At 45.1% G+C, this 19,105-nt stretch overlaps 4 protein-coding genes across 6 annotated transcripts; 2 read left to right on the top strand and 2 right to left on the bottom strand.

Moving 5' to 3' along the window:
* Positions 1 to 472: 472 nt before the first annotated feature.
* Positions 473 to 7,662, top strand: nr2c2 (nuclear receptor subfamily 2, group C, member 2). Of its 2 annotated transcripts, XM_076166909.1 has the most exons (16): positions 473 to 614; positions 1,196 to 1,315; positions 1,875 to 1,947; positions 2,050 to 2,145; positions 2,318 to 2,518; positions 2,646 to 2,751; positions 2,926 to 3,105; positions 3,278 to 3,434; positions 3,527 to 3,617; positions 3,706 to 3,851; positions 3,945 to 4,122; positions 4,371 to 4,492; positions 4,602 to 4,741; positions 4,915 to 5,052; positions 5,187 to 5,292; positions 5,615 to 7,662. In XM_076166909.1, exons 3-16 carry the CDS (start codon positions 1,900 to 1,902, stop codon positions 5,787 to 5,789), a joined length of 1,884 nt encoding a protein of 627 aa, XP_076023024.1. In that variant the 5' UTR covers positions 473 to 614; positions 1,196 to 1,315; positions 1,875 to 1,899; the 3' UTR covers positions 5,790 to 7,662. The 2 variants fall into 2 exon arrangements, with proteins under 2 accessions (XP_076023024.1, XP_076023023.1); XM_076166908.1 differs by lacking the exon at positions 1,196 to 1,315.
* A 798-nt stretch (positions 7,663 to 8,460) lies between these two features.
* Positions 8,461 to 9,802, top strand: mrps25 (mitochondrial ribosomal protein S25). The gene is made up of 4 exons (XM_076166548.1): positions 8,461 to 8,671; positions 8,863 to 8,969; positions 9,043 to 9,130; positions 9,320 to 9,802. Exons 1-4 carry the CDS (start codon positions 8,538 to 8,540, stop codon positions 9,510 to 9,512), a joined length of 522 nt encoding a protein of 173 aa, XP_076022663.1. The 5' UTR covers positions 8,461 to 8,537; the 3' UTR covers positions 9,513 to 9,802.
* A 299-nt stretch (positions 9,803 to 10,101) lies between these two features.
* rbsn (rabenosyn, RAB effector) lies at positions 10,102 to 16,149 on the bottom strand. Of its 2 annotated transcripts, none has more exons than XM_076166546.1 (12): positions 16,050 to 16,149; positions 14,872 to 15,207; positions 14,571 to 14,705; positions 14,346 to 14,446; positions 14,175 to 14,220; positions 13,899 to 14,060; positions 13,528 to 13,787; positions 13,312 to 13,382; positions 13,141 to 13,227; positions 12,955 to 13,057; positions 12,734 to 12,838; positions 10,102 to 12,652 (listed from the first exon to the last, which is right to left on the bottom strand). In XM_076166546.1, exons 2-12 carry the CDS (start codon positions 15,026 to 15,028, stop codon positions 11,540 to 11,542), a joined length of 2,340 nt encoding a protein of 779 aa, XP_076022661.1. In that variant the 5' UTR covers positions 15,029 to 15,207; positions 16,050 to 16,149; the 3' UTR covers positions 10,102 to 11,539. The 2 variants fall into 2 exon arrangements, with proteins under 2 accessions (XP_076022661.1, XP_076022660.1); XM_076166545.1 differs by having other exon boundaries at positions 14,872 to 15,142.
* A 1,685-nt stretch (positions 16,150 to 17,834) lies between these two features.
* Positions 17,835 to 19,059, bottom strand: trh (thyrotropin-releasing hormone). The gene is made up of 2 exons (XM_076167036.1): positions 18,870 to 19,059; positions 17,835 to 18,466 (listed from the first exon to the last, which is right to left on the bottom strand). The coding sequence occupies exons 1-2, from the start codon at positions 19,057 to 19,059 to the stop codon at positions 17,835 to 17,837; spliced, it is 822 nt and encodes a 273-aa protein (XP_076023151.1).
* Positions 19,060 to 19,105: the final 46 nt, after the last annotated feature.

Genomic DNA, 19,105 nt, shown 5'->3' with positions numbered 1-19,105 from the left:
TGTTTGTTACAGAGATGCGTCAAAAATGCAAAAACTGTGAGTTTGGCTCCTATGAGAATGGCATGCTGAGATAAAATAGTTTTATATGTGTCTGACACTCGAATGAAGGAGAGGTTGCCCAGGGACACAGATTTGACATTGACATAGCTCGTACTGTGACAGAAGTAGAAGCAGCAGTGGTGTTGAAGGTGTACCTCACATATAATAACAATAATACTAATACTGATGATAATGATAATAATAATTATAATAATAATAATGATAACAAGTCATCATCATAAAGAATTATGGTTTCACTCAAAAGACTGGCACAAGAGGCATATCCGTGCTTTGCTAATATGATCTGTAATAATCATAATATAATAACTTGACAATGAAGTCCTTCAGACAGAATGACGTCAGCCCTGTCTGGCTCGCGCCCAGGGTGGTGTGTGTGGGGGAGGGGTGGGCTGAAGGCGCGCGGGGACGCGACAGAAGGGAAGGAGGGGGAAAAGCAAGCACCAGCGCGCTGGCGGTGTGGGGTCACGAACTATGACCTTTAACAGAAGAAAACCAAAACAAAGATTTTATAAAATAGGAGACAGCTCTAAATCCGCGATTCCCGTCTCCCGGAGGTAAGTCTTGGTTTCGGATTGCAGACTGTAGAATGCCCTATGAGATAATGGATGATAAAAGAGCTTAAGCTAATCTACCCGGTTAGCCTGTTAGCTAGCCGGCTCCTCCTGCAGGCTGTGAAACCGAGAAGGAATGAGAAAGCCAGGGCGCTGTCTCGTTACACTAACATGTTTGACTGACAACAAAACTACTTGTGAATATCGAACACCATTCGAAACTTTAAACGAACCACCGATGCATGCGAGGATGACAGTTCCGGCCGGGGCAGCGGCGGGGTGCAGGCGGCTCTCGCTGCACCCCGCCGCTGTGTTTACGCGCATTAGCCGAGCGAGCTAATACGGGAGAGCTCGTGCGGGTGAACTCGACCCTTTTACCTTTGCCATCCCGGGGACAGGAGCGGGATTTAGACGACTTTACGGCTAATATACGTGAATGTCTTTATTTATAGAAACTATTCTTTACAGATTTAACAGCGCGTCAACACGAGTCTCCAGTGTATGGAAAAGAAAAATGCTGTAATACATTTATATTTCGCCCCCTTGCGATGTTGGCTGACAGCCAGAATCTCCATTTTGTTCAGTGTTTTGATGCGTTTGGGGGGCGGAGTCACTGACGGACGTTCAGCTTCACCAATCAGCGTACGAACTCGAAAGTCCTGCTCCGCCTTTTGGACGCTGAGCCCATGGGACCCATGCAGACGGTGCTTTTCACGATTTAAAATTAGTTTTCTGTAATAAAATGAAATAAATATGATACGATAACAGAATATTCCATCTGCAAACTATGCTTGAAATAATTAATTAATTAATAAGTTTTGTCATCTGTCAAATAAATGTCAGACTTTCCTGGTTCCAGCTCAGTTGGTGTGAGGATGTGCATGTTCTCTGTCTCACCTCGTTGAAAATGTTCTCCAGTTTTGGACGTGTCTTAAATGTCACTTCATTCCAGTTTAAAATAACAAATTAATCTAAATATTGCTGACAGATTGGTCGCTCATTTTAAACATCTTTGTCATCTCATCTTGAATTAATCTTTAATTTTGACCTGAGTCTGTAGATGATATTGAAACGGATACAGCTAAAACCTCCACCCTGAGCACCAGGAAGAAATTAACCTTCTTGTTTTATCTTGTTTGCTCGTCTCCGCGATGATCCACCAGCACCAGCATCATTTTTACTGCAGGTCTTTATCATGGATGAGCTTTTATGGCACTTTGTACCTTTGTGGCTGATTAATGTGCTTGGCAATCCTCCATACAGACCTCACTAATGACCCTATATCATCATGATAGCCAATCTGAATCTGCTTTCTCAGCAGAAAGCAGAGTCTGAGGTGAGTGCACAGAGAGAACGTCGACAGTTCCATAATCTGATGGAGGCACTTTTATGTTCTAGAGACATGAGTTATGTTTAAGCAATGTCAAAATGTTCTTAGGTGTCAACCTCTCCATCAGATTCAGTGATGAGTGGCTCTCCACAGCGCTTTCAGGTCATTTCCACCGAGCCTGCAACAACACCACAGCGAATACAAGTATCTGATTTTTTGTCTTTTTCCCTTTTTTTTGCTTCACCACATCAGCAACAGTAATAAACAATTGATCAGTCTTTTGCCTTTTTGCTCAAACCGTTGGTATCTCATCCTCCCTTCTTTGTGTTTCTGTTCTCCACCCCCTCGCTCTCTCCCTCCCTCATCTCTAACACAGATTGTAACCGACCAGCAGACGGGTCAGAAGATCCAGATAATGACAGCAATGAATCCGTCCAGTGCCCCCAAGCAGCAGTTCATCCTGACTACGGCTGATGGCTCAGGGGCAGGCAAAGTCATCCTGGCCTCCCCAGACAGCCACAACACTAAGCAGCTCATCTTCACTGCTGCAGACAGCCTGATGCCAGGAAGGATACAGGTACACTGTGGCTTTCACAATATCAGAGTCATTTTGTTTGGATTATTTTCAGACAGCGTTGCACCATAATAATAATATATAAAAATCTAATGCATAATTAATGGAATACGTTTGACTTGTTTTACAGATTGTCACAGACCCGGTGTCAATGGAGCGGTTGTTAGGGCAGTCAGGGGATTTGAGTCGACCGCAGCCTGTGGAGTACTGTGTGGTGTGTGGTGACAAGGCTTCAGGTAGGACAGTGATGTTGCCTATGCATTTTTTTTTACTCACGCAGCCTAATGCTGACATTATTAAATAGAATGTAGTAGAAATAGAATGTTGTCATGCAGAATGTCCTGTCTCACATGCACCACATACAGTGCCTGGTGATTTACACACTCTTGACTGGTTTCCACTGTGTTTAGGGCGTCACTATGGAGCCGTCAGTTGTGAGGGCTGTAAAGGTTTCTTCAAGCGGAGTGTAAGAAAGAGCCTGACGTACAGCTGCCGTAGCAAACAGGACTGCGTCATTAACAAACACCATCGCAACCGCTGCCAGTTCTGTCGACTGAATAAATGCCTCGCGATGGGGATGAAGACTGAGTGTGAGTTTCCATCCTGTTTAAGGATCAAATACACTCACACTCATACAAAACCCAGTTTCCGTCAGAAGCATGTTGCCCAAAGGATGCAGGTTCAAAACCCATGTGTGTGAGCAACTCTGAGATGATTGTGAAGCTATTATTATAACTATATAACTCTATTTTACGCCCTCAGCTGTGCAGAGTGAGAGAAAGCCAATCGATATAGTGCCCAGAGAGAAGCATGCAAACTGCGCTGCCTCCACCCAGAAGATCTACATTCGGAAGGACCTCAACAGTCCGCTCATCGCCACGCCGACCTTTATTTCGGATTCAGAGACCGATGGCTCCAGGTAAGTAGAACTCTGTCCTGGAGACAAACCTCTTTGTGCCGCTTCATATTCTTTCCGTCCAATCTCTTACCCGTTGACGTTGACCCATGCAGATCCAGCTTGCTCGACCAGGGGATGCTGGTTAACATCCAGCAGCCTGTCATTCAGACGGATGGAACTTTGCTCCTGGCCACAAATTCGAAGGTGCGTTCTCTATTTTGATTGCGGTGCAGGTGATTCACACTCCCTCCTTATGATGAAAATCAATCTGCATTGTTCCCTATGTCTTCAGATGGACTCTGGGCAGGGGGATTTGGGAACCCTCGCCAATGTAGTGACATCACTGGCCAACCTGAGTGAATCATTAAATGAGAATCTAAACAATGGTGGCAGCCCAGACAGCCATCATGAGGAGCAGTCTGCCAGCGAGATAACACGGTCAGTCTGCTGCACTACATTTCTTTTGCAGTACATTTCTCTTGATCTTGGAAAGACTTGACTGATTTCAGTTTGTGTGTGTGTTTTGTACAGTGCCTTTGACACCCTGGCCAAAGTCCTGCACCCAACTGAAGCAGGGGTTCGACAGATCCTTGCAGATAAGTTGCAGTGTGTCGGTGGAGCTACCATCCAGTTGATTGGTCGAGACCAGGAGACCCCGATCATCGAGGTTGAGGGGCCGCTACTCACAGACAGCCATGTGGGCTTTAAGGTGTGTGGGGTCACATTCATAGTGCTCACTTACTCAAACAGTACAAAAGCATATTATTAGTCTGTGGCTTTGAAGTTCTGTATCAACACCTTTGACCTCTGGGTCTTTCCTCTAGTGTTGCCCTCAAGTCAGATGAACAATGTGTACACAACAAATGTCGATGTATTAAATATCTTTGTATTCTCGACTTCCTATGTCAGCATATTCTTTACATCTGTCCTCCTCTGTCTTTGCATTTTGTCCTGTAGCTGACGATGCCCAGCCCCATGCCTGAGTTTCTGAATGTTCACTATATCTGTGAGTCAGCATCTCGACTCCTCTTCCTCTCCATGCACTGGGCACGCTCCATCCCTGCTTTCTTTGCTCTTGGGTAAGAAAGCTATTGGTACATGGTGACAAACTAAGGCAAACACATTGCAAGCTCACACCTATTTGCTTAACACTCCACACACTGTTGTCTCTCTCTCTCTCTTCCACAGTCACGAGGCAAATACCAGTTTGGTGCGATCCTGCTGGAATGAGCTGTTCACTCTGGGTCTTGCTCAGTGTGCCCATGTGATGAACCTCTCAACCATCCTCGCTGCAATCATCAACCACCTTCAAAGCAGCATCCAGGACGGTATGGCCCACAGACATTACCATGTACTGTGTGCTCCTAGCATCCTGAACTAGACTTTCAGATCAATAAGTAAAAGAGCGCACACGACACATAACTTGTAAGCATCTTTTCTGGTTAAATAATGGCATAATAAATGTTCCCTACATCAAACTGGACAATCTCTTCAACCTCAGAAAAGCTCTCTGGGGAGAGAGTGAAGCAGGTGATGGAGCATATCTGGAAGTTACAGGAGTTCTGTAACAGCATGACGCGGCTGGAGACGGACAGCTACGAATATGCCTACTTGAAAGCTATAGTGCTGTTCAGCCCGGGTGAGTAGGAGTGTCTGGGATTATGAGTCTTTCTTAATCAGCATAATGTCCTACAATAGCCCCAGTATGGGTAAAGTCAAAGGAGTGGAAGAGAAAAAGTGCACTGAATGAAAGGCAGGCGTGTATATTTCCAGATCACCCCGGTGTGGACAGCAGTGACCAGATTGAGAAGTTCCAGGAGAACGCTCTCATGGAGCTGCAGGACTATGTGCAGAAGAGCTATCCAGAAGACACCTACAGGTACACTCTGAACTCCCACACGTCATAACCGCCGCTGCTGCTGTGTGTTCACTGATCTGTCACATTCAAAGGCATCAGAGTTGTAAATGTCTGTCTGTCTGCCGACATCATCAAAGTGTCTTTATTGAGCGCTGCAAACTTTACACCTGCTTCTCCCAGTTTCCTCTCTTAAATACAAGTTACTATATCGTAAATACAGAGAGGGCCTATTTCACCTATTTGCTTTCTAAAAACGGCCACAAATCCTCTGTAAATATGGCCCCAAATGTTAAGAAGACATATTGGCAGTCATTCCAGAACCGTTGTGTGTTTGGTTGCCCAGGTTGACCCGCATCCTGACACGTCTCCCAGCCCTGCGCCTCATGAACTCAAGCATCACAGAGGAGCTCTTCTTCACTGGATTAATAGGTAACGTCTCCATCGACAGCATCATTCCCTACATTCTCAAGATGGAGACGGCAGAGTATAACAGCCAGGAGTCCGAACCCACAGAATGACACCCTGTCACTCTTAGCGCCCAGGACTGCTTTACCCGTCTTCACTTCAGGTACTCGCTTAGCCTCAAAATGGTGTAATGTTGAACCCGGTCCACAACTCTGCCGCAGCCTCTTGTTTTTCTAAAGACAGAAGGTGCAAAGTCAATCAAGATTTCCCAGGTACATTTAAAAAACAGTCGAGAGGTTTTCTGGAGGACGTATAATAACATTCTGTCTCTGGCCAAAACGTGTCGGCACAGGAAAAAAAAGAATGATCAGTTCTCTGCTGCTGCGAGTTGCAGCTTTGCTCGTGTGCTTTTCAGTTTGATAGCACTTCTAGGTATTTATATGTGGATTTTACTTTTGTACTTTTAGTTGTCAAACTGTTTTAGTCTTCTCATGCTCTCACACTAACACTAGCTTTTGTTGCTGATGTCAGACGGGTGTGTTTTGTCCAAAATGGACCTCAAGCTGGACAGTTGACATACATAAAATTAGACCATCATCAAAAGCTTAATTGGAAGACTAATTCAGGTCTTGGTACCGACCATAAACTGTACATTTAAAGCGGTAAAACATATTTAATTTGGACATTTTTGCCAGCATTAGCATAATATAGACAGACAGGTGTTAAATTGTTATGGTATAACTATAGTATTAGCAAATTCATATTTTGCTTTAAAAGTCATTAATGATTGTTCTGAATGTTATGCAAAAAAGAATGAATCATACTTTGTATTGTTTTGTGGGGTTATTTTCTATTTTAAACTGACAATTTCCTTAGAGGTGCAAGTCCTTAAAAAGGGACGTATGATGATTCTCCAAATGTAATTATTATCTTGGAAGAAAATGTAAATCCGATAAAATGAAATGACTACAAAGATAACAAACAACCATCCATAATCTGTAAAGTACCCAAATGTGCTTGATAGTATTTGACCACAGAGCTAAGGGGTGATGTATTCATGGCTCATTACATAATGACTAAGAGACGATTCCATTCTTTTTCAGTCAGTTCACTATTTATATTTGATCAGTAACGTTACAGCATAATCATCCAGTTTCCCTGACAACATGATCTCAGACATCTGGGGTTTATAAGTGGTGCATACTACATTAATATCAGCATTAGGAGACATACATACTGTGTGTAGAGCAGATATGTTGCAGATGCAGCTTGTGCAATCACCCCATCTCTTTTCCCTTTACGACAATCAACTGTATGCTATTTCAGTTTGTCTCATCACAGCTTCAATTTGTTAGTTAGTTTTGTTTGTATATTTATAAATGGCTTCTTTTCCTTCTGAGGAATAAGATGAGCTTATATATTTGGGTTCAGTAATGTACTCATGTGTAGCATTGCTACTGTTTTTGTACGTCCTGTATGTGTTTGCATTTGTACTCGGCTGTGTGCACATCGATCAGCTTCATGGTGTTTTTGCTCTATCATGCTGACTTAAACGTTCTGTCCCATGTGTTTTCAAAACTGTAAACTTTGTTGTGATCAACTTTGCTCGTTGCATACTAAGTGTACTTAAAGTACTTTTCGGCAGGTCTCCCCTGGATTTCAAATTCACGGGAGAGCCGCCTCAAGTTTATCAGTGTCTTGACGACCATATGGAAATATGCATTGGCCTACTCGTTATATTATAGTTAAGAAAACGCATCCACAGCAACATGAATGATAATGGAGAGAACACATCGGCAATGATTATTGTTTTGTGAAAGATATCCATTGCAGCCTGATATTTGGATTTGAAACCCATACAGACTGTTTGTAAAGGCACTGGTGTGAGACGACCTTTGTACATGTAATTTCATTAAAATGAGTGCATGTTGTTTTTAAGCAGGGTTTTTTAATCTTGCCGCTGTCTGCCCTAATAAGGAGCATTATTGTTATTTTTATAGTGCATTGCCGTGCATGAAGTTGCTTAAGTGCATTTTATTAAATGCTGTAAGAAAACTGTTAAATATTGTGGCTTTAAGATATTTACCACGAGCAGCTCTCATATTAGACCTGAAAGATTTTGTTTTTTCAGCTTTGTGGAATGAGTGTCTTGGTTAAGGTTTTATACGTGTAAATGTACTTGTTCTTTCTCATATACAATGTATTCCTTCAATAATTGAAACAACATTCAAGTTTTGCGGAAGTTTGTCACAGTTCTACATTTTCTACCTCACACTAATGGAGATATAAAACAAACGGATTAACGTCTGAGTTCCTCTGTCAGCATTCCAGTCTGTGAGGCTCTCTGAAGCCACGATGAAAGAAATAAACAACATTCATCCAGTAAAAGAACGACTACGCCTGTTTATGTCCAACACAGCAACTCCACAAGACTGCTTTAATATTTCATTCATGCTGCCTAATATTCTCTCTTCTGCCATCACACATGGGAAAATGTAACTATTGTTGTTATAGCTCCGCCATCAAGTCGACAGATGTAACCGAGTGCTCATATTGACTAAGGTCTGATTACAATATGGACTAATTCCTTGATGGTATATTCCACAAAACATTTAGGAATTTCAAAAAAAACAAGTACTGCTTTGTAAAGTTACAATTGTGTGATAATTGACCCCAAATCGTGGGAGGCGATGCAGAAGAATGATGACAAGAAGCATTTTGACGTTATTCAGGTAAGAAACTACAAGTACCAGGACTCTTAGCGTGGGCCGTTTACGTCATCAATCAGCGTCCGCGTGCTTGTACGCCCCAGACAGGACAGACTCAGGTGGTAGCTTGTCCAAAAAAAACAGGACTTTAAAATGCCGATGAAAGGAAGGTTTCCCATCAGAAGGACGTTGGCCTATCTCGAGAAAGGAGACATCATCTTTAAAAACCGAGTCAAGGTCATGACGGTGAACTACAACATACACGGAGCGCTGAGCGAAGGAGCAAGGTCAATGCTAACAGAAGCTACAACTGAAGCTACAACAGCAACAACCCCGCTTGAACCAGTCTCATACTAAAGGTGTGTGTGTGTGTGTGTGTGTGTGTGTGTGTGTGTGTGTGTGTGTGTGTGTGTGTGTGTGTGTGTGTGTGTGTGTGTGTGTGTGTGTGTGTGTGTGTGTGTGTTTCTTTGCTTTGCAGGAAGTTCGTGTTCTTCAATATTCCTCAGATTCAGTACAAAAACCCATGGGTACAAATCATGATGTTTAAAAATATGACACCATCGTCATTCCTGAAGTTCTACCTTGGTGCGTATCCTCATTCTGTTATTTGACCTGCTTTATTATTATTATTGTTGTTGATGATGATGTTGTGCTGCAGATGATGGCGAGCAGGTGTTGGTGGACGTGGAAGGGAAGGACTTCAAAGAAATTGCACAGCATGTTAAGAAGATTCTGGGCAAATCAGAGTAAGATATTGTGTTTATGAATATCTGTATCTGTCACAGGTTCTGTAAAGTTATTCATATTTCTATAACCTTAATCTTTGCCTGAGAGAAATTACAATTGTCCTTACATGATTTGATGTAGATGTTAGGGCGTTCCTGTAGTGATGGGATAAGTGTGTGTGACGTCTCAATGTTCTTCTCCGCTCACAGAGGAGTGTTACAGGCAGAGGCTCAAGCTAAGATGCAGGCGTCCAACCCTGCCAACTTCGGTCCAAAGAAGTACTGTCTCCGTGAGTGTATCTGTGAGGTGGACGGCCAGGTTCCCTGTCCCAGCACCACGCCGCTGCCCAAGGAAATGACCGGCAAATACCGAACACAGATGGCAGCGGCGGCGCAGGACTGAGAGGCCGACGAGAGCGCTGAACATTCATTGGACTATTTTAAGGCAGAGTGAATAAGTTTTTGGATACAATTGAAAGAAAAGGACATTGTTTTGTTGTGAATAGTTGGAAGCAAATGGGACCTATAGGACAGATGTGCTGAATACTATCACTCGCTTTGATCCATATGACGTCGCATCTTTCCTTTGCAGCTCTCGATGCAGAACCCAAAGCCGAGACGCGAGTTCCATTCAGCTTTATGCGAATACTGCAGTACATTCATTCAAATAAACTCATCATCCCAGTCAGAGCAGTTCTTCGTCTGCCTCGGTTCATCAACTCAATGAGAAGAACGAGAAAGCAAACCACAGTTTCATGTAGACAATTTTATTGGTGCTGGAGAGATGGAAGCTTGACGTGCATCCAAAATGTGCTAATGTGGTGAAAGGGAGACGAGACGTTTTCCTCTAAATGATTTTCAAAAAGGTAGAATGAACTTGTTAACACGTGAGAATAGACACTCCGGTTATTCACTAAATATTTCACAAAAGCAGGACATTTAGTTTTTGCTTAAAACGACCCGACAGAAAACATAATCCACCTTTGTCTATGAAGGGAAAAATAGACCCCCCGCCCCCCCCCAAAAAAAAAGCACGGTGACAAATCCAGACGGACGTAGCAGCTTTGTGAGTGGTAATACTTGCTGGCATTGGATTTTGTGTAGTGTTAGTATGTTAATAGTGACAAAAACACTTGGTTAAACCTTTTTGCTTTGACCTAAGAATGAGTTATATTTGGATCATTTCAGTCCACACTTGGATAACAGTGAATCTGCTGTCATATTAGTCGTATATCTTTTATAACCACGTTGCCTATTGTGTTACGGCGCACAGTGTGTAGTATATACTGTAATTATCCAGTTAGTCTTAATGGGATTCTAAAGATGACGCAGACTAAAGTTGTACGGTTTAGAGTTCAGAGTTTCTAACGGTACGTCTGAATTTGATGAAATCCAGGAGGAACTTGAAGACGCGCTGGGCTACTGGCTTCACAGGGGCGTCCAACTGCACTTCAGCTGAACACACACACGTGAATTGTGCAAGTCGGGTGCTCAGATGGATCAGTAGTGTCACTGTAAACATAAAGAAGACGGCAGACGGGTTTGGGGGCGGGGGGGTTAGGGGTAGTTCACTTGGCTCACTGGCATTTGTGATGGAGTTCTGACCCAATCCTGACACTGAGGAGACGCACCAACGAAGAAGAGACAAGAATCAAAACCGCTGATCAGATTTTTTTCCAACAGAACGTGCAGGACGGCGCAGCGTGACAAAGCAATATTCCGGGTTCAATTTTACTTTAAACGGCAATTTGAACTGAAGCGCATAAACAACAGCAATTAAAAAACATTTGATCTTGCCTCATGATTCTTTGCAACGTTAATTCCGACAGATGCAAGTGGCCTGGCTGGTAATCTAATATCAGCAAGTGATTAGAAATGATTTTAGACGATTGGTTTGTTGAGCAGTTCCCTTTAAATGCAAAGACGTGCGCACAGGTGTCGATCGTAACGTCTCAATTCCATTTGTTTCTCATTAATTGTAAGATCATTATTGACAGTGATGCATGGTTTGGGTCTATGATTCAGGCGGAACACAAGCAAGAAGACGTATATTGTTGGGAATTGGTTTAGATTTTGCAGACATGGTTCACAGCGAGTGAGCGAGAGCCAAACCATGCATCCTAACTTTAACAAGACCATCAGACAGACTGTCTCATGAAACAGTCGATTTAAGTGGCGTTCTTCTTCTTCCAGTTTGTTTTTCACAGCTGCTTCAACATCAGCAACAGTCGCCAATGTTCCCACTGCCAGAGTACTGCGCCCTGGTACAACATGGGACTAACCGGATCCTTCAGTTGTGCGGCTGACCTCACCCGAAGCAAAGCCGGCGGGTTCATCAGTCATGTAAGGGTGAAGCGGACGAGCCGAGCTGGATGAGCGTCCTCGTGAGTGGAGGAGGGTAATCTGTAGAGGGCTTGTGATCTGAAGGTGTCAGTGTCTCTTTCTCTTCTGTTCCTGCAGGGTCTGCTGGAGCTCTTTCAGGTTCTCCGACAGCACCTCCACCTCATCCAGGCGGTTGCTGAGCTTGGCGTCGAACATGTAGGCCCTAATGTTGTCTATCTGCTGTAGCAGCAGTTCCTCCTCTATCATATCCACATCAGGCAAACCTTCGCCGTCGTCCTCCCCGTCGAAAGGGTTTGTCGAGACTCCGAGGGAATTCCCAGAAGCCTCCATGAAAGGGTTGCCTGCATCACCACCATCCTCTTCTTCTTCCTCCTCAAAGGGGTTACCAGAAATGGCCCCGGCTTTACTCTCCTCCTCGCCCTCTTGGCTTTCATCAAAGGGGTTGTATTCTTTCTTCCCATTGGTCACCTCTTTGTGCTCCTTCTGTATCTCCTCGAAGAAGGGATTAGACGGATCCTCTTCAACGGGCGTAGACTCATCCTCTTCAAAAGGGTTATGAGGGGTGCTACTTTGTCCTTCGCTGCCAGGGGGGGTGATGTGCCCCCCTAAGCTCCTCAGTCTTGGGGGCGACTCCTCCTGGTCTGTGAGAGTGGGGAAAGCCCTTACAGACGCAGGGCTCCTCTCAGCTTTGGGTGTCAGACTCTCTGCTGCTTTTTCCTCACCCTGGATTGGAGCCGGGTTCAAGTCCAGAGAGCTCTCCCAGGTGAAAGACGGCTGGGTCAAGCCCACAGCGGGGGCCTTGTGATCCCTCTCCTCCTTCTCCCGTGCTTCCAGGCGACTGAGCTCCTCCTGCTGCAAGCTCTCCTCCTGAGCCAGCTTCTGAGAGAGCGCGATGGCCAGACTCGTCTGCTGCTGGTCGTATTCGTCTTGCAGCTGGCGTAAGTTCTCCTCCAGCATCAGCACCTCGTCTGTCCTTTGGGCCTCGCGTGCCTGACGAAGGAACGACCGGATGTTCTCAATCTGCTGCAGCAGGGGGTCTTCGAATTCGTCGCGCGTGTGGCCTGAGCCTGAGGACGGCAACCAACCGCCAGCTTTGGTCATGCGTGGCGCTCTGGGGGCCTGAGGCAGCTCTCCATTGGTGCTAGTAGGGGGGCGGCTTTTCTCAGACTCCTGCCTCCTCTTCAGCATTTCCTGCGTGGCCTGTGGAGCACGAAAAACTCGGGTTTGTAACTTGTTTGATTACTCGAGAACGAACTGCAAATGATCTGTGCGCCATCTCACCGCTCTCTCTTGTTGGAGTTTCTTCTCTTGTTCTTGTTTCCTCGTTTCCTTCAGCTGTTCATATTTCTCCTTGGTGGGTAACGACATCAGACCTAAGAGCTTCTCCTAACACAGAGGGGACAAACGGGACAGGTGAGTTCAGGGAGCGATACGATCGAGAGGGGGGAAAGACCATAGCATAAATGTGATCCAAATGATTTAACGCAGGAACGATAAGCAACCTGGACGAAGAGTGTGGCTGTGTAGCGGATCATCCTCTGGAGCTGCTGGGCCCTTTGGCGTGGTGGAGGATCGTCTTTCATTCCCAGTGTTAAAATCCTCTTACTGTAAAGCAAAAACAAGACTCGGTTTCACCTCTCAAACCTCCACACCTGACAGATACGTTGTCGCTCCGACCTGGCATCTACCTCAGGGCGTCGATCAGCTCGTAGTATTTCTGCACTTCGATTCTCAGTCCGCCGGCGGTGTCCAGATTGTATGTGGTCTCTCCGGCACTGTGAAGGCAAACACAGCAGTCTCCTCAAACCTCCAAATCACCTCCAAAGCCAGTCGTTGGTGTGGAATCATGAGGAGCTTACTTGAGAGACTCGGCCATTCGGATGTATTCTGGAGCCCTTTCGTCCACCTTCTCCATGCACATCCTCAGCCGCTGCCACGGAGACGAGATACGAGCGAGTGAACGGCAGGAAAGCACAACAGAAAAAGCCCCAAATTGCAAACGAGTGGGAACAGAAGATGCACCCCAATGTGAATTCTCAGACAAATTCTCATTTGACCTGGTTTCGTGTACCGACCTCGTACAGTTTGACGATATCCGGCATGTTGTCTTTCTCTTCCAGCTTCTGTTGCCTCTTGAGCAGTGTGTCCATGCAGTGGTGACAGCAGCGAATCTTCTCGTCGTCCTTCTCCTCCAGCATGGAGGTGACGCTGCTCAGGCTGCTGATGCTGCCCCTCCTCGACCCCATCCCGCCGCTGCCCCCCGCCGGGGGAGACTGGGTCTGACCGGGGCTCCCAGGTACACACAGGGCCTCTCGAGTCCCGGAAATTAACTTGTCTGGAGGGAAAGGGGAAAGACAAAAAGGCCCAAATGTTAATGTCGGGACACAGCTAATTTAGTCTTCAACCAGGTTTTTTGGTAGCTTTAAAGGTTTGAGCTCATACGTACAAGCCAAAGGCAACAGGACAAACTCCATGCACTTTCTACACATGATGGAGCCGCACAGACGACAGTGGTGCCGTCTGTTCCGGATGTTGAACTTGTTTCCGCAGTCGGGACAGAATGGGACATCTGAGTCATTCACCCATGACACCACGGACTTCTCGATGGCTACAAAGGGAGAGAGGGAAGGAGGGGGAGGGGTGATATTCATTACTGCGTGATACTGAGGACATTTTCGTACCGAGTGAGCCAGAATTTGGAGTTGAAACCAGTTCATCAAACCTCTGATTTTGGCAGCATCTGAGCTGGTCCTGTCAAATGACGTCAACTGAAAAGACAGTTTGCATTGTAAGTGTGAGTGTCCGCCGTTAAGCTCGTGCTGCGTCTCATTTTCAATAACGTCACAGAGACACGATGATGTTTGAATGAGCTGTGATTGGCTGTTAAAAACACCTTTTCCAGTCTGATGATGAGCTTGTTGACCTCAATGACGTAGTGATCGATTCTGGCTGCCCGGTGTTTTTTGAAAAGGTCCAAGTGACTTCGGGTTGCTCCTACGAAAACAGAGACAGATTCAAACAGATTCATAAGCTTTTGTGCCTTGACGCTGCCGGAAGCAAACACAAGAACAAAGAATGTATTTGCAGACTGGTTACGGTTCAGTTCCCCCGCTCTCACCCAGCTCCTGAGGCTCCCACATGTACGGGTCCACTCCACCATAGTAGAAAGACTCGTAACTGCCCGTATCCGGTCTGTCCTCCCCGTCCCTCTTCAGCAGCTTGTCTTTGGCTTTCTTTGCCTTCTGAACCAAACCTGGTGCACAAAGACATGAGGACACAGAGTGAGTGACACTTTAACACTTACACGGCCCCACAACTCACAACTTCATTTCACTTTGTACTCGCTTGTGATTCTATTTGCTCTTTAGGTGTCTGGTGAAACACGGCGAGAGTCAAACTGTAACGGTGAACACGCTCACTCTTAAGCTGCCCCCGGACGTGCCGCTCATCCCCAGAGTGCTCCTCTTCGTAGTGGTCTTGGAGTTGATAGAAAGACTGCAGGTCCTTCAGGCAGAGGGGACACAGGAAGCCCTCCTTCACGTTGCCCTCGAAGGGGGGCGGGTAGCTAGAAGCCATGACGGGGGCCGGTTGTACACGCGGAGAACACAGACGAGGTGGCTGCTGGATTCTGCCGCCTCATTCCACATGCCAGGGGGTGTGCAAGCCCACCTGCACCCGCTCCATCAGGCCCTGCGGCGAAGCAAAGGTCAACGACAAGGATCCCAGCACGGTAGGGAGATGAACAGCAACACCATCTTTGTCAAAGTACAGCAAAGATTTAAACAGGAAATGTGAATTTTAGGGTTGTGAGACAGATTTGAAGATATTTTTCAGTTAACATTTATATGAGAATACACTTTTACATATTGGAAATTTGATTAATATATGAAAATAGTCAATATCACAGTCAACAGTGACTTTAAAGAAAACGACATTTCATGCACAGAAAAAACATTTTGGCTGATGAAACATGGGAGGTAGGACACACACACACACACGCGTACACATTTCCCCTTGTGTCTGCGGTCATAACACACTCTTGTTAACTCAGCCTGAGCTGTGTATTGTGTCTTATTGTCGCTGCAGTGTTCGCTGTTGGTAACACCCCGGTGAGATCATATCAGTGGTGACCGCCCTCTCCAGGTTTATTGCTAATTTAATGTTTTACTCTGAAGATCCTGCACAGATTTTGCATTGTAAACATTTCTCGCTGTAATTTGAACAATCATTCGACTTTTCTTGACCGTAAACGCACCACAGTCTTTGTTTTCTTTATGCAAACGCTGGTTAAAATTCATACTAGAAGTGACGTGATGTGACACGTTTTCTTAAATATTCAATGTTATGCAATTAATTTGTTGAATTAAGTAAGCGAGTAGCATTGTATTAGAACAATACATTAGCTTTCCATCGGCTAACTGGCTAGCCTTCTATACTCTAAAACATTTTAACGCTAGCTACAGAATGCTAACAGTCAGCCTGGCTTTACGTGTCGTTTCGCCTGCCTCGTAGTTTACAAACGCCAGGATACATGCAGCTCCTTTGTCTAAAACAAATATCCAAGCTCTTTATATCGGTGTCGATCATTTATACTTACAAAGTAATCCAGCAATGACTATATTGTTGACATTTTGTAGTGTCTGACAGCCGAGGGAACACGGGCTGCAGCAGCCCTGCCTTATCATGTGATTACGCTCCCGTCGGTACGGCGACTGAAAAGGGACAAAGTGCACAGAAGCGGAACGAAATGAGTTGAACAGCAGTTCTCAACGGCCGTAGGCGCGGCACTGCTTGCAAATAGGCGCCACCCTGTGGTAAATCAGTAAACTGCAGAGAACCCAAACAATTAACATGTTATTGTAATGATAAAGATTTTTTTTTTTGCTAAAACTGTAGTTTTCTTTCTCATTATACCTCATATTATAGGTTATAGGTTCATATTCAGTAAATAGTGTAGTAGTGTTCTTCTGCATTTTCTGGAGTTGGTGGCTTGTTTGTGAGTTGAACAGTCATTTAACATACTCAACTTACAACTATTTGTAAAGACATGTATTCTCTCTCTCTCTCTCTCTCTCTCTCTCTCTCTCTCTCTCTCTCTCTCTCTCTCTCTCTCTCTCTCTCTCTCTCTCTCTCTCTCTCTCTCTCTCTCTCTCTCTCTCTCTCTCTCTCTCTCTGAAATAGCTGCAGATGTAGTATACAGTTAATCTCCTGAAATGGGGGAAAATAATGCATCTTTCACACACGAGCCTAGGTCTGAGACAATACAGGCAAGTACCTGTTGACCTGTGACATAAGATGATGTCATAACTGGGTGAATGGGGTGAGCTATAAGCAACACCTATGCCGTTGCCCAACCTGCACTTTGAAGTGAACGGTGCACCATTCATTATTGTCAGGTTTTGAAAGTTCCAGGTCTCCTGTGTGTCTCCACACCTGTTCTCCATATCTAACTCAAGTGCTTGACGATGAATTAACATATTGATCAAACCTGTGGGCAGGCAGCTGCTCCCAATGGCTCTGATGGAATGATCCCAATTTATCTGAGTTGACAATGGACACCTGACACACACACAAGCTTGTTACTGGACTGCGATAATCATTCAAGATCTGGCTTTGGGGATAATTACTCATTAGACCTAGTTTGGTTGAATCAACCGTTTAATAGGCATTTACAGTATACACAGGCTATCTTGCATGCATTCACTACAACTAAAATTGTAGACAATACGAGTATGATTCAGTAACAAGGGCACCATTGAATTTACAGTACTGTATATAATCGGTGCAGTAAACTAGAAACATAAGCAAGGACACACTTTGCTGTGGTATTCATTATATTTTACATTAAAAAAAGAATATAACAAATCAATCAATGATTATGTTTCACGTGCAAAACTGTAAATGTTGCTGTTTAAGGGTGTGGACATAAGATCACTGTGTTCCTCATTCGTCCCATTTCAAGCATATGCTTTACTGTACTGTACTGTACTGTAATGCACTATACTGCAATGTACTGCTCTATACTGTACTGTGGTGTCTTGCCTCACAGAGGGGGACATCGCCAGGCAGCAATGCTTTCATAGTTGGTCTTGCTGACAGCAAATAATAACAATAATAATAATAATAAACTTAGGGCACACCCTGATTAATGTCCAATGCTGTATTAGTCCAAATACTCTACAATTACGCACAAGTTCTCCAAAATGAACACACATCAGATAAATGCTTTTACAATGAAACGTGTCTACCAAAGAAAAACTATGGCAAATCATATCATTTCGATGTTTTTTTGTTTATAATAATACATCTTGGCAGTTGAATGTACACATTTATTTCTTTACATCACAGCGTTACAGTTACAGCAGAGCGTATTTGGATGGACCTACTCTCCCTCCATCAGACCCTCCTCGGGCGCAAACCTCTTCCCCGGGTGCTGTCTCTTCTCCTCGGCGTGGCTCTTGCTAATGTTGTGTAAAAAGTCGAGCAGCAGGTTGGTCTTGCTGCAGCTATTACGGTCCAAAGCGTCACACAGACTGTTTGTGCCTAAATCCGGGCTCAGCGTATCCATTAACCGTTTCCCAGGGTGTTGACGCTTTTCCAACTCTTGCAGATCTTCATCCTCCTCGTCCTCATCCGCGTCCCAGTCGCCCTCGCTGTCCTCATCCTCGGGGCTGCGCTTCCCCGGGTGCTGCCGCTTGCTGTACAGCACCAGGTAGCGCTTCCCGGGGTGCTGCCGCTTGGAGAGCTCACCCAGGAGCATGATGGGGTTCTCGGGTAGGTGTCCCGCCGCGGTGGAGGAGCGCTTTCCGGGGTGCTGTCTTTTCTGGAACTCCATGAAGGAGTGCGTGTCTTCTTCGCGTTTACCCGGGTGCTGTCTCTTTTGAACATCCCCGTAGTCTTCGTCATCGTCTTCCTCTCTCCGGCCAGGATGCTGCCGCTTCTCCATGTCGTCGCTGTTTCTCTTGCCGGGATGCTGCCTCTTGCTCACCCACTCTGGCTGAGAGGAAAAGCCCTCTGCGGAATCGGACACGTAGAGTTAAATTACTTATACAGTCACCATTCCTTTCATGTCACCCAAAGCTAAATGTCCTCTTGGTGTCCGCGCCGTGCGTAAATTTACGCACAAGGGACTTTTTCAAATGGAATACAAATCAGGGGTTAACTATTACACTTTTATGTTTTATGTCATTTTAACAGTTTTAAATGATACGTCTGGTAAAGAATAAACCCATTCAGATGATATATAAGCTGTAACTCAGCTGTTAGTTAGAAGAATAAAGTCGACATCACTTTCAATCGAGAAAACCCAACATTTATTTACATTTACTTGCATCATTTCTCCGTTTTTAATTTGGTGACACATTAGTTGCGATCGCCTTTGTGTGGGTAAACATATCCAAAGCTTGTTTTTACGCACCGTTACTGTGATCTTCCTCCTGTATCTTCTTGAGTATGGAGCGTAACAGGAGACTCTCTGCTCTCTGTAGGATGATGTCGTCTATGGTCCTCCGGTCCGTCTCGTCCTCTGCGGGGAGACTCTGTCCTCGAGACAACGCCAAGTTGCAGACCGCCAGAGAAGCCACGATGAACAGACACGTCGACCTCATGGTAATGGAGTTGTGGTATACTTTAATGTAAACATGAAAAACGGTC

Source organism: Genypterus blacodes, unplaced genomic scaffold, assembly GCF_046128005.1.
Source record: "Genypterus blacodes isolate CSIRO-AG114 ecotype Tasmania unplaced genomic scaffold, CSIRO-AGI_Gbla_v1 ptg000156l_1, whole genome shotgun sequence".
Taxonomy (NCBI): domain Eukaryota; kingdom Metazoa; phylum Chordata; class Actinopteri; order Ophidiiformes; family Ophidiidae; genus Genypterus; species Genypterus blacodes.
The sequence above is the reverse complement of the archived record's forward strand: the minus strand, read 5'-3'. Positions and strand labels throughout refer to the sequence as shown.